At 30.5% G+C, this 15,924-nt stretch overlaps 1 protein-coding gene across 1 annotated transcript; it reads right to left on the bottom strand.

Moving 5' to 3' along the window:
• Positions 1-12,781: 12,781 nt before the first annotated feature.
• Positions 12,782-13,729, bottom strand: LOC143666587 (olfactory receptor 8H1-like). Its single transcript, XM_077140247.1, has one exon. It carries the CDS (start codon positions 13,727-13,729, stop codon positions 12,782-12,784), a length of 948 nt encoding a protein of 315 aa, XP_076996362.1.
• Positions 13,730-15,924: the final 2,195 nt, after the last annotated feature.

Here is a 15,924-nt window from a genome sequence, read left to right as displayed (position 1 = left end):
GTCACTGGATTCATCACACCTCAATTAAATAATCTAGTCAAAATCTCACCCAAAATAGGGCTATACCCACAGGGATGTTTTAAAAAAACATGGCCTTCTCTTGGGGATACATAACAGCTTCGAACCAACTGATGGATAGATAAGTAAAATGTGGTATTATAGAATACCGCAGTGAAATACTGTTCTGCCATAAAAAGGAATGAAGTCCTGATACATGTGACAAATTGGATGAACCTTGAAACCATCATGTTGAATGAAATAAGCCAAAAACGAAAGGACAAATATTGTACAATCTTAGTGATTTAAAATATTTAACATAGGAAAAATCAAATTCAGAATCTGTACTGTAGTTTACCATGGTCTTGATGGGTGTAGAGAATGGAAAATTAAGACTTAAAGCATACAAGTTTCTTATTTGAAAGCTGGAAAATATTTTGGTAGTGGTTGATGATTATGGTAGCAAAACATTGTGAATGTAATTAACAACAGTGAAATGGATATCTGTATGTGAGTAATGTGATATCTTAGATTGTATTTGTGCTAACAGTAAAAAAAAAATTAAAAGCTAGTAAGGGAAGTTTCATCACCTCTTTTGAAATTCTGAATAATTGTTGAATTATAACCAATTACAGTGTATACAAAAATATTTTGAGTCATCACTCAGATCAACCAAAGTAAAATTTTGCCATTTTGCTTCAGATTTTTAAATAAAAACAAATAATGCATTAATAACAGAAAAGCACAATGCATACAGAAGATGAGAGATTAGTCAAAATATATATTAATAAAAAAATAAATGACTACTAAAGACATCACTAATTGCAAACAAAAAAGGAATTGTGACAAATATAAATTTTAAACAACTTTGATTTCTGAGCAAAAATAAATCATAATATAGTAATTTATATGGACATTACATAGGAAAAGTTTAATTTTCATATGAATTTAAAATGTATATGAAAAGAATGCACATTTTAATATTTGAATAAATTATTGAACAGTGATAAACAAGTGAGAAGTTAACACTTTACTTCTAAAACAGAGGTTGAACTTTATCTTACCTATTCAAAAACAATTGAAGAAAATGGTAAAAATAATTCTAGAAAGAAAACCTTAATAAACATTAAAGGAATGCATGTTGTTTAAATGCAAAATAATAAATCTAAAAGACATTGCTTAGGTTTAAATGAAAAATAATCAAATACTTGGAAAATGGAGAAAGTCTACTTTCTTATGTATACATTAAACAGAATAAAAAATAAAACTGCAACTCCAGGGGATGTTGAAGAATTTTTATAGGAAATTTTAGCATCCTACCTAATTAAATATATAGGCTGTCACAAAATTTGGATTCATTATCAAAACTTAGTGTTAATCTAGAAATCAGGAGAAAAGAAATGTTTTTTTCAAGTCATGTCAAATTAAACAAAGAAACATGAATTATTGAAGCTTCTTAATGCTTCACAGAATGGTAGGGTTTTCAAATCAAATTCTTAGCATGTAGACATTTAAAAAAAATCAGTCCATGTAAAGAGTTAACCTCTTTTTTTCAGGGTGCTAAAGCAGCCAGAATAGAATATAGCAGAAATGGGTTGGCTTTTAGCAGGGAGATTTCTGAGTTTACAAATTTGCATGTCTAAGGCCTTAAAAGTATCCAAATATGGAATCTAGAGAAAGATACCTTCTCTGAAGATAGGCTACTGTCATCCAATTTTCCTCTGTCACATGGGAAGGTACATGGATTTTGTCTGCTGGTGCTTCTGTCCTGGGATTTGTTCTTTTCAACTCCTGGTATCAGTGGCATTCTCTCTGAAAATCTGTGGGTCCTCGGCCTGTCCAGGGCATTTCTCTCTAAGCTCTCTCTCAATGTTTGTCTTTTATTTTCTCACAAAAGACACTATTATTAAAGGATTAAGAGCCAACTTGAATGGGCTGGGTCCCTGCTCAATTGAAACAATCTAACCAAAATGTCCAACACACAATAGGTCTGCCCCCACATGAGGGATTAAAAGAACATGGCTTTTCTTGGGTACATGACAACTTCAAACCAGCACCTCATGACTTTATAAAACTCTATGTCTTATAGCATTGCTAAGTGGGTTTCTTTAATTCAGTGATGTACCAAGAAAATATATGTATTCTAAATTTAAATTACAGAAAAATTACCAAAGTTTATATTGATGACTGGAAACCAAAAACTGCATGACTGTGTGATTATGAAGACCTTGTGACAGACAATCCTTTTTCCAGTGTATAGAAAGAAAAAAATAAATAATTGAGAAAAAATAAAAGAAAAAAATGAATAATTGAAATAATAGGGGTGATTGGGTGTACAGAATGTTTAAGATGTTCTTTGTTACTCTTATATTTATTTTTATTTTTTATAATTTTGAGTAATGAAAATGTTCAAAAATCAATTGTGATGAATGCACAGCTATATGATGATATCATAAACCATTGATTGTACACTATATATGATTATATAGTATATGAAGATATATTTCAATAAAACTGTATTTAAAAAAAGACAGGAATTATTTTATTTATGTAATATACATATTCATACATAAGATTAGTTTAGAAGACCATGAAAAAACTATGAAAAATGTTAGGGATATTTCTATTTTCTTTAGTAATTTGAAATACTTTCCAAATTTTCTTCATGCTCACATATCCATTTTTCTATAACTCAATTTTCACAAGATTTTACTTTGCTTTAAGAACTAATATTGAAGTGCTGTTTTCCCTTTGTAGCTGTTAAATTAAGGTCAAGATTAACCGATAATATTTGTAAAACACCAGTGAACATTTTCATAATATGAGCATTCAAAATATTGGAAGAATTTATTTATTCTGATGACACTAGCCAAAATATATTAGTATAGCATTAAAAATTTTCTGCTCATCATCCAATATAATCTTTATTTTCTTTATTTTTGGATGTATGGTCTGGGAATCAAGCCCTGGTCTCTCTCATGGAAGGTGAGCATTCTACCACTGGACCACCCGTGCACCCTAATATAATCTTTATACTAATTTAATTGATTTAGAGCTATTATTTTTCTTGTATAGTTGAAGAAAATACATTTAAATCTCCAGTGATTTACTGAGTGCAGGTCTGGAATCTAAAAACCAATCAAAAGCAGTATCCTTTACGACTGTGCTATATTTCTTTTCTCAGAATAGATTGAATGACTTCTGAAAGTGCACTCCTTAATAAAATTCCCTGACAATGGAAACTTCATGGGGATATATATTATACCATTTGAAGATAGCACTACATATTTTTGTTGCGTATTAGTTGGCCTAAAATTACACATATTTAAATCACATTTGACAAATATTTAATGTCTACAAATTACTATGAAGATTTCTAAAAACATATTCTTGAATATGATCCAGATCATGTGTGATCAAGCAGAGGATGGTTCAAATGAAATTCAAACTAACTGAAGGATGCTACTGCAGGTAGGGAGTAACCAAGTAAATACCCTGTAAGAAAGAAAGAAAGAACAGATAACCCTGAATGTTCAGATTCATTGAAATTTCAGTTGCCTAGAGCCCTCTCTCTTCTGCATGACTCTAAAGGGAGCATTTTTCACTTCTTTGTTTATAAGAGTATAAACGAGTAGATTCAGCATGGGAATCACCATAATATAAAACACAGACATCACATGATCCTTTCCCAAGGAGTAGGACTGCTTGGTTTTAAATAAGTGAAAATTGTATTGCAAAAAAGATGGTGAGTCCCAGAAGGGGAAATACACAAATAAAAAAGGCTTTCCACTATCCTAAAGTGAAATTAATTTTCAGGATAGCAGGTGGATTGGACATATAGGACACAGACTGTGATAAGAGACACCATTACATTTAAACAAATGAGAATAAATATCATGATTTCAGTGTAGGGCAGTGCTAAAATTGGGATTAAGTCACAAAACAGATCATAGATGACATTGGGGTTGCAGAAATGTGGCCTGTTCTTATAAAGGACATTGGCTAGTGATTCAATAAAGCCAATCAATTAGGACCTAAGGATGAGGGTTTGGCAGAGTCTCATGGACATAACCTGGTAGTTTAGAGGATTATTAGTGGCCATAGGCCATTGAAAGCAGAAGGAAATACTCAGTGATAAGAAGACCAAAAACGACATCTGGGTGAAGTAGCCTGTGAATGATATATACTTGTTGGGAGTCAGCAAATTTTCTGAAATTTCAGGTCTGATGACCATTCAGTCCAGGAATGACAGGTGACTGAGGAAAAGTATATTGGAGTTGTGCATCTGGAGATCCAGGTGAATTGTCAGTATCATCCCTGCATTCCCAGCATGGTAAGCAAGAATATCAGGAGAAACACCATAAAAGGACCTGTCTGACCACTTTAGAGTCTGTCAATTCAATAAGGGTGAAGTCAGGCAAATTTGTGTTATTATTACTTCCTACAGTGGTTAAGTAGGTTTGCTGCAAATTGTTGAGGCGTCAAACGTGATACTTAGTATAAATGATTTCAAAATGGTGTTTATGTGAATTATCTGGCATCTAAAAAATTAATTTAGTGTTTCTAGAAGTTCATCAATAAAAGTAATTTATAAAATGAAAACAATCTGAGTATGACTGCCAAGTATAAAGTAGTTATCAAGCAACATTTAATATTATATAATAGAAGGTCATATATATATATATATTGTGGAATTAAAGAGAACTTGACACTGTTATTAATATTTCCTTTTATTTTCCTATTATTCAGGTGAAAATATTTTGCCATGAGTAATAGTATTGTATAAACTTTTGAGAAAATAAAAAGGGCACAGAAAGTTGTCTTACCCACATATAGCTATTAAATGTTTCTGACTCTGTGATTCTCCCAAGATTGTTTGACTACAGAAATCAGGCTCAAGAGACTACATTCTTAAAATATATTTTGGAAATACAGAAAAAAGTATTAGATATTCAATTAAAAATGACAAATTAATGCATCATTTGCAGTTGTTTTGAATCCAATATTATTTAATAGAAATTGAAGATCAGAAATTAAAACCTTAAGGTACTTTATTAGGGATTATTAATATGATAGAACATGCTACTATTGATTTTCAGAAAATATGTTTTTAAGAGATTACCTATAAAAAATTTCTTCAAAAATTATATTTTCAATATATACTCCTTGCTTGATGACTCTGGTTCCATCAATTTGATAATTCCATTTCTGTAAATCTTGGCATTACTTAGATAAGCCCTACCAGATATTTAAGTTCATAGGCATATTTTTCAATTATTATAAAAATTTACTGTTACATAATCTAAAGAACTCTAATTTAAGAATAAGACCTACTGTGACCCAAAGTCATTGACAACTTACTTCCAGTATTGTTTGTGTAGAAATATGTCAACCTCAAGTTTTCTCACAAACAAAATATGTAAACTAAAGGGCCTGAAATTTCAGTGTTATAATTTTTAAAATTCTTTGGGATAACTTATGTTTAACTTTTGTGCATAAATTTCTGTTTTATTCTGAGACAAGATATATCACCCTATTTTTTTTATTTAAGTCATCATCAAATAGAATGTTCAGTTGGAAATTATATTTCACAGGTATATCAGAGAGCTACTGTGATAAAAAACACAGCTTGTTGTTTACCCTGATGATGCCATAGCACCTCTTTTATTGAATGTTGCTGATAATGCAACATGTGGTCATCTCTGGGACCAATTTCCAAGGTAGATTACTTGGCATGATTCCAAGAATAGAAATTCTAGGACTAATGCATCCATGTTAGCTTTGTAACAAAGAGTTGCATTCCATGTAGACAGCAGATAATACTGAGCAACAAATTTTGATTAAGTTTTTGATGGGCTCATTTCTGATTGGGTAAAAGAGATAGTATTTCTAGAGATATGTTTGTTAATCTATGCATGAAAATCCAGATTGTTAAGCACCAGGAATGGAATAGCACATTTTTAAAATGACACCTTTATATTTAAAAATTTGACACTATCAGGGGCAAAAAATTGTTTATTGAACAAAAGTTAGAATACAACAAAATTCAAAGAGGAAAAAAATTATTTTATAAATATTGTTAATCTATGGATGTGTTTTCTTTCAATTACTTTCCTTTGTGCATATAGTGTTTCCTTTTATGTATATGTATGTATTTACATAACTTTATCTCACCATATTTTCAGAGACAATTCAGTTTTATTATTAACTATTTGTAATACAGTTTGACCAATGTTATATTAGACATTCTGAAAGCCTGTAACTTCATGTAATTTGCATTAGCTGGTGCCACATAGCTAAATCTTTTCTAGGCATGTGCACCAGCTGTTGAAATCACCAAAACAACCCGTGACAGACTTTCACCATTAAGTTTTGGCAGTTTCACCTAATTCAGTGACATAGCAGATGTATTGTTTTAACCAGCCACAACAATGTTTGAACAATGTTTGAGCAACTTGTTTTATTTTATAGTCTGCTGTCTTTTATTGTATTTAAAGAAACATGAGAGAGGAAAGCAAAAATCAATGTTGGTTTGCGAAGCATTTTATGACTAATTTAATTGCAAAAATGTCTCTTCCTCTCCATGTAACTAGATGAAACGTCTTATGACCTTACATTTATTAATAACAATAAAATCAAGTTTTTGTACTTTTGGTTATAAAAAACTATTTACACTCCAGAATTTTAGGAGGGAATTTTATGATATTAGTCTAGGTATTAAAAATAGCATATATTGGAATTAAATTGTTATTTTTTAATGATTTTTGGAAGTACAATTCTTCTCTTTATCAAAAAGTTCAGTGGTAGTGAAAAAAGTTTCTCGGAGAGCAAAAACCCAGCCTAACTGTATTACAAAATAGATGTTCTTGGTGTTTAAGCCAAAATTAGAGCCTGTTGGAGATTTTTTATGTCAATTTCACCTCAATTAGCTATATTTACTCCTTGCAAAATCACCGTGAGTTTTTCATCACAACATTGAAATCAATTTTCTATAATTATTAATCATACTTTTGAATAAGATAAATAAAAGTTGAAGAAGTGATAATTCTCAAAATTCATTTTATGACTAATCTGTTTTTGCTGCATCTTTATTTGCAGGATTCCAATAAGTTATCTCTGATAGGAAAATAATTAGGAGGGAGGGTAAAGAATAAGAATCAGAAGTGAAACATGACTTCTTTGTCCTATATTCCATAAAATTTAGAACTTTATCCTGACAAATATTCAATGTCATTAATTTTTTTTAATTAGTAAATGGAGGACAAAATGTATTAAGAAATATACCAATCCACCAATCCACCAATAGGAAATAGCAATCATAAGTATTTATGCACTAATCAGAATGTCCAAAAATGCATGAGGCAAACACTGGCACAAGCGAATGGAGAAATAGACATATCTATCATGAAAGTTGAAGACTTCAAGGCACAATTCAAATTAATATGCAGAATATTTAGTCATAGGGTCAATAAGGAAACAGAGAACTTGAATAATTTAATAAATGAACTAGCCTTAAAAGACATATACAGAACCCCACAACAGCATGGCATGCATTCTTCTCAAGTATTCCTTGATGATTATCCAGTATAGGCCACATGTTATATCACAAAACAAGTCTTGATTAATTTTAAAAAGTGAATTTATTTTAAAAAATTGATCATTATGAAATAAAGTTGAAATTCAATAACATGGAGGAATGAAATAGGCATTAATTTAAGAAAGTTAAATAATGTGCTTTTAAATATCAGTGGTAAAAGAGAAATTGGAAGAGAAATCAGTAACTATCTTGAAACAAATGAAAATCAGCAGAACCTAAGGCAGTGTTGAGAGAAAACTATATATCACTGAATACCTACATTAAAAAGAAAGAAAGAGCTAAAATCAAAGAACCATCTGCACACCTGGCATAACTAGAAAAACAAAAGCAAATTGATCCCAAAGCTAGAAGAAAAAAGAAATAAAAATTATTAGTGCAGAAAAAAATGAATCAAGGTTAAAAAAATAAAGTATCAATAAAACCACAAGCAGATTCTTTGTAAAGATCAATAAAATTGATGGATTACACTGTCATTGTCAACTACACTGACAAAGATAAAACAGGGAAGATGCAAATAAAATCAGAAAGGAGCAGGGGTAGTTATCTAAGGGCATACTGTGAAAAACTGTATCCCAATGAAGTATAGAACTTAGATGAAATAGCATTTTTCTAGAAGTACTGGGAAACAGTACTCTGACTCCAGAAGAAATAGAAGACCTCAACAAACTGATCACAAGTAATGATATTAAAACCAGGACTAGATGGCATCACAGTTGAATTTTACCAAATATCCTGGGAAAACCTAATACAAATTCTGCTCAAGCTGTTGTAAAAAATTGAAGAAGAGGGACCACTACCTAACTCATTCTGTGATGCTAATATCACCCTAATACAAAAACTTGACAAATAACTCCAAAAGTAAAGAAAACTGCAGAACAATATCTTCTGTGGACATAGATGTAGAAATCCTCAACAAAATACTTGCAAATTGAATCCAACCACATGTTAAAAGGATTATGCACCATGAATAAATGAGTTTTTTTCCAAGTATAAAAGGGTAGTTCAACACAAGAAAATCAATTATTGTAATACACCACATTAATAGAAAAACAGAAAACTCACAAAACTGCTTTGATTGATGCAGAAAGGGCATTTAACAAAACCCAGCATACTTTCTTTATAAAAATTAAAAACTTCAAAAGAATAGTAGGAAACTTTCTCAACATGATAAAGAGTGTATATAAAAGGCACAGCTAATATCTACCCAATGGTGGAAGAGAGAAAGCTCTCACACTGAGATTGGGAAAAAGATAAGGAAGCCCATTGTCACCAGTTAGTCATTACAGTGTTAGAAGTTCTAGCTAGAAAAATTAAGAAGGAAAAAGAAATAAAATAATTCAAATTGAAAAGGAAGAAGTAAAACTTTCACTAATTGTAGATGACATAATCCTATAGCTAAAAAGTCCTGAAAATTTTACAGCAAAGTTAGTATCATGAATAAGCAAGTTCAGTAAAGTGAAAAGATACAGGATTAACATGTAAAAATCAGTAGTGTTTCCATATTCTAGTAATGAGCAATCTGAGGAACAAATGAGGGGAAAAAACTATTCTATAGCAATCTATATCTAAATATAGATAAAATCTATATTTTAATAGCAAATAAAATAATCAAATGTATAGGAATGAATTTAGCAAAAGATGTAAAGAACCTATATTCATAAAATTATAAAGCATTGTTATTAGGTAAAAAGAAGACCTACATAAATGAAAAGATATTGTGTGATCATAAACAGGAAGGCTAAATATTGTAAAAACTTCAACTGAAGTTAATTTATAACTTCAACATGATCCTAATCAAAATTCCAGCAGCCCATTTTGAAGAACTGGAAAAGTTCATTAACAAATTTTTTTTACGAAGGAAGAGGGACCCCAAATAGTAAAAAACAACTTGAGAAAGAACAACATTGAAGGACTCTCACTTACTGTCATTAAACCATATTACAAAACAGCATCAGTAAAAATGGCATAATGGGAAAAATTGGGAATTCAGAAATAGACACTCACTTCTATGGTCATTTGATTTTTGACAAGGCTGCTAATTCCACACAACTGATTCAGATCAGCCTTTTCAACAAATGGTGCTGGGAAAACTGTATATCCATATCCAAAATAATGAAAGATGACTTTTATCTCACAAACTATACAAAAATTAACTCAAAAATGAATCTAAGACCTACATATAAAGCCAGAACTATAAACCTCCCAAAAGAAATTGTAGAGAAGCAACTGCAAGATCTTTTGGGAAGAGGACTAAGATCCAAAGCATGAATGATGAAAGAAAAACGAATAAAAGAGACTTCATTGAGGTCTATCAACCAATGAATAGATAAAGAAAATGTGGTATATTCATATCATGGAATATTATTCAGCTGTAAGAATAAATGAAGTCTCAATGCATGTGACAACATGGATGAATCTTGAGGGTATTATGTTCAGTGATGTCAGACACGCAAAAATATTGTATGCCTTCACTTATATGAATTAAATATAATTATCAACCTCCTCGAGTTCATATCTGGAATATACATCACCAGAAGATAGAATAATGACAGAGATTGTGGAACTGATGCTTACTATTTGAAAAATGTGTAATAAGATTGATTATAAATGTTTGGAAATGAAAAGAGGCAATGATAGCACATTATAATGAGTGTAATTAGCAGCAGTGGTATGTGCATGTAAATGCGATTGAAAGGGAAAATTTAAGGTCATTCATGTCAACAGATGGAAAGCGAGAGGATGAAACATGGAACTGTGTAACATAATGAACTATTTTGTGGATGATACACATGGTCATAAGTAAAAATATAAGGATGTTCTTCCATAAATTAGAATGAATGTATGATACTGTTAGAGGGTATTAGCAATAAGATTGTATATATGTAAAAAAAATCACAAAGCAAACTATGGACTGTACTGAATACTAATATATGAATATTCTTCCATAAATTACAAAATAAAAATGCTAAGTGAAAGAAACCAGAAACAAAGTACTATGTATTGTTTAACTTCATTTAGATAAATTTATAGAGAAGGAAAAAAATTGCTAGTTCTGACAGAAACAGATCAGTGATATGTAGGCTTAGAGAATAAAAAGGGATTGAGATGTGCTTGCTTAGGGCTTTTTGGAATAATGAAAATGTTTAAAATTTATAAAGGTGATGAATACACAACTCTGTGAACATACTAAAAGCCATTAATTGTAAAATAAATTTGAGCATTTCTTGAATTTAGGTTGTCTACAGAATTATAGACTCTGTTGACTATCATTCTCAACACAAGTCAACAGCATACATTTTTTAAATCAATGAAATGTACATAAATGAAAGTAAGACCAGCATATTTCATAAAGTGACAAGAAAATGTAAAAAACCTTATATATAAGAATAGACACAATCTATGTACCAGAAGTGAGTTAGTCAAAAAATTATATTGCTAAAATATAAATGTTTATCAAAGACATTACTCACTGAAAAGGAAGCAAAAGAAGTATTGTGAAAAATGGAGATAATGAACAAAATAGAATGAACAAAACAGATTTCACATCAGAAAGAAGTTCTAAGGAAATAATTTATATGGCATTGTATATGATGAGTTAAAATTGTTACATAAATTAAGAATGTAAAAGAGTAAATTACAGATATTAGCTGTTGGAATAAATTAATGAACAGTGATGAATTAATGAAAAGTTGTTTAACATTTTATCTCTAAAACAGAAGTTGAAATTTATTATAATTGAATACTTGGACAATATGTAAAATTTTCTTATATAAGTTTGAAAAGCAAAGAAAATTAAAACTGAAAACCCACATTTGTAGAGGAATTTTTAAAGGAAATTTTAGCAGCTTATCTGATGGAAATTTATGAGATGTCACAAAATTAGGAATCATTATGAATTCTTAAGTTTATGAATCTTCTCCACTAAAATTTAATAAATAAAACAAGACTTTAATTAGAAATTGATTAATTTTAAATAACAAACCTGGAGATACTGATTTTAATCATATTGAATTTAAACAAAGAAACAATAATTTCTAATTAAATAAATTTAATTAGAAATTTCTTGTTGAAATATCACAGAATGGTAGGTATTTCTAATTGTTAGTAAATAGTGACAAGAGATACTACAGTATGCAGATATTTATCCTGATAATTCATAAACCTTCAGCTATTACAAAATTGCAAGAAGAGATTCTTGATTCTCTCAAGATTAAATGACAGAGGAATTAACAGAAATGTAAGGAAAGAATGAAAACTGAAAGCTGCAAATAAAACAGAAAATGACAAATATATATATATTAACATATACATACACATACATAACATTAGTCTGAAAGACTGTGAAAAGACTATCAAAATTGTATACTTTTCTTTACTATTCAGGATTCTTTCTATTTTCTTTAGTATTTAAACACAATTTCCAAATTTTCATCAATGTACATATACAGTTTTTCTATAGCTGAATTATATCAAAATATTTTTCCTTGCTCTAAGAACAAGTGTTTGAAGTACTGTTTTCCCTTTTTAGTGTTTATCACTGAGATGAGGCAAAAGTAGTTATGAAATACCGATGATCATTTTCATAATAAACACATAGTATAATAAAAATTTTGCAAAAATCCAATTATTCTGATGATAATGGTTATTTCTATAAGTACCCCATTAAATTCTTCACATTCATCATCTGACTTAATTTTTACATTAACTATAAGGACCTAGATTTATTATTATTCTTATACAGTTAAACTTTCAGTGACTTACCAAGGGAAAATTCTGCTAAAAAGCTCGTAGATCTAGAATCTAACACGGAAATGTATTTCTTCTCTACAGAATAATGGAATCACCTCTGAAAGTGCTTTCTATAATAAAATTCTCTGAAATCGGAAAGTGCCTGAAGATTTCTATGATGCAGTTTGAAAGATGACTCCACATTTTTTCATATTGGTTGTGCTTACAAACACATATAATCTAGACCACAGGTATGGTATATATTTCATGGCTCCCAATTACTATGCAGATTTCTAAAAACATATCTTTGGAAATTTTCCAGGTTGTGCATGGTAAAGTACAGCATAGCTAATCAAAAGTAATTACAGAACACTAATGTATTCAGGGAAAGACCATGTAAATACCCAAAAAAGAAAGAAAGTAAAGTTAATATTGAATGTTGAATGTTCAGCATCATTGTCATTTCAGTTGCCTTGAGCCCTCTCTCTTCTGTATGACTCTAATGAGAGCATTTTTCACTTCCTTGTTCCTTAGACTATAAATGAGTGGATTCAACATGGGGGTCACCATAGTATAGAACACAGAGGCCACTTGATCTTTTCCCAAGAAGTAGGACTGCTTTGGTTTTAGATAGGTAAAAACCACAGAGCTGTAAAAGATGGTGACTCCCAGGAAGTGAGAAGCGCAAGTGGAGAAGGCTTTGTGCTTTCCTGAAGTGGAATGAATTTTCAGGATAGTAGATAGAATGGACCCATAGGACACAGAGATTGTGATAAGAGACACCATTAAGGTGGAGCCAGCCACAATGAATATCAAGATTTCAGTATAACCAGTGTCAGAGCAGGACAGGACTAAAATTGGGGTTATATCACAGAAAAAGTGATGGATTACATGTGATTTGCAGAAATACAAACTGTTCATACAAAGAACAACAACCAAGGTGTCAGTAAAGCCAACCACATAGGACCCAGTGATGAGGGCACAGTAAAGTCTCATGGACATGACAACTGGATAATTAAGAGGGTTGCAGATGGCTACATAGCGGTCATAGGCCATTGAAGAGAGAAGGAAAACTTCAGTGGCACCCAAGAAGACAAAAAAATACATCTGGGTGAAACAGCCAGTAAATGAAATAATCTTGTTGGAAGTCAGTAAGTTTTCTAAGGTTTTAGGTGTGATGACCGTTGAGTAACTGAGGTCAAGGAATGACAACTGACTGAGGAAAAAATACATGGGGGTGTGAAGCTGGAGATCCATGTATATTATCAGTATCATCCCTGCATTCCCCAGCATATTAATCAGGTATATCAGGAGAAATAACATAAAGAGGACCTGCTGGATCTCTTCAGAGTCTGTCAATCCCATAAGGATGAAGTTAGGAACATTTGTGTTATTCCTAATTCCCATAGCATTTGACTGTGGTAAAATACTGAGAAATCAAAGGTGATACTTAGTATGAATGACATGAAAAACATTTTTGATTATACAGATTATCTGGAATTAAAAAAATTGTTTAACATTCACAGAATTCATACACAAAATATAGGTTGCAAAATGTGACTGAAAATATCTTAGTGTATCTGCCAAATATGCATTAGGTATAAATTATCATTTGGATATTATATAATAGAAGTTCAAATATATTGCATAATTAGAATGAACTTGACACATAAAATTAGTAACAATTTAACCCATCCATAAATATTTTACAGTATGTGTTACTATTATCTCTAATTTACAAGAGAAAAAGGGCAGAAAGGTTTTAAATGAATTTTGCAGTCAGATGCATTCATTGTTGAGTTTATGATTTTACCAAAACATGTGGAATTTGGAAAACATGCTTATAGCACCATAAATATGCTTATAATTAATTTTAACAAAACTGAGAAAATGTCAGTTATGTAATGATAGAAAAACAGTTTTAATGAGCCATTTACTTTTATTTTGTATCCAGAATTATTTATTATTTGTGACTAATCATAAATTTCAAACTTAGAGAACTTCACATGAATGAGTTAAAATTATGGACCATGCAAAATGTTAACTTCTGGAAGGTTAGTTGTTTTCCTAAATTGAACATTATAAAATTTATTCCAAAATTATATTTCCAACAAATGAACTTTGCTTGCTGATTTGGATTCCATCAATTCTATATTTCTATTTCTAAAAATCCTGGAATTATTTAGGTGAAGTCCACATGATATGTATATGTATATGCATATTCTCCCAATAATGCCTCCATTTTATTTTATCTGAATAAATCCCTTTAATATTGAAAATGATACTTACCATTTGGAAAATGTGGTGCAACTTTCTTTCAACAGCATCTGTCTAGAAATTTGTTATCCTCATTTTTTTCACTAATAAATTATGTAAACCATACAATGTCCCCAAATTTCCTTAGTCAAAATATTTGTTACCTTTCAGATAAGTTATTTTTAATTTTTCATTCATGCATTTTTGATATATTCTGAAGTAAAATAAATCAACCTAAAATTTTTTATTCAATCCTGGTCAAATGAAAAGTTCTCCCAGAAATGATGTCCCACAATCATTATAAGGAGCTTCTGTGAACCCAATCAAAATAGAACACCCCTTGCCTTTGACCCTGGTAATGTTACAGTACTTCATATATTAAAGATTACTGATATTGCAACATTTGGCCATCTCTGGGACTAGTTTCCAAGGGAGATTTCTTGGCATGTTTCCAAAGACAAAAGTTCAAAGACCAATAATCCATCCATGTTAGGTTTTTAACAGGGAGTTGCCTTCCCTTTAGAAACCCCATAATTTTGAGCATGATTTTTTGGTATTCCTTTGTGATGCTCTAGTCTTTTTTACTTGTCACAGAGAAGGAATTTCTACCGAAATATTTTACTACTCAGTGGGAGAAAGTTCAGATTGTTAACCACCGAAATCGAATAGCACATTTTTCATGATGATTTTTTTATAGTCAAAAGTATGACACTACCTTAGGAGTAAACATTTACTGCACAAAAAGTAGAATAAAACAAAATTCAAAGTGAAAAAGAAAAATCATTCATAAATGTCATTAACCTTTAAATATATTTTCTTCCAATGACTTTCCTGGATGCGTTTAATATTTATTTTTATATATAATTATGTATTTGCATAATTTCATGCTATATTTTCAGTAATTTTTAAAATCTTAACACTAAATAATTGTAATGCACCTTGATCTAAGTTAAATTAGCTTTTTATCAAACCCACAGTTGCATGTATTTCACATTGGGTGGTGGCCCCATCTCTCACTTCCCTCTTGGCATGTGCAACTACTGATGAATGGTGTTTTTGAAGTATTGTGTGGAAAACATGGTGCAGTCTCTTTATTCTGGTTTGGCAGAGTCACCTAATTAATCTACACAGCAGATGTATTTTTGTATGCACATATAACAATTTTGCAACTTTCTATAAAATTTTTGTATACTTGGCTTTTATTTTCTTAAAAGAAAATTGAGAGGAGAAAGTAAAAATAATTGCTGAGAATTTTAATTTTTAATTTATTAAAAACGTGGCTAAAGCTCATTTTCTCTAAGAAAATTTAGTTCACGTTTGTCTTGTGTATTTTTCTTTGATTAGCA

The sequence above is a fragment of the Tamandua tetradactyla genome, chromosome 23 (genome assembly GCF_023851605.1).
Source record: "Tamandua tetradactyla isolate mTamTet1 chromosome 23, mTamTet1.pri, whole genome shotgun sequence".
Taxonomy (NCBI): Eukaryota; Metazoa; Chordata; class Mammalia; order Pilosa; family Myrmecophagidae; genus Tamandua; species Tamandua tetradactyla.
This window is presented reverse-complemented; position numbering and strand designations above follow the sequence as displayed.

Coding starts and splice junctions, on each gene's coding strand:
- LOC143666587 (XM_077140247.1), bottom strand. CDS start 13,729: ATGGGAATTAGGAATAACACAAATGTTCCTAACTTCATCCTTATGGGA.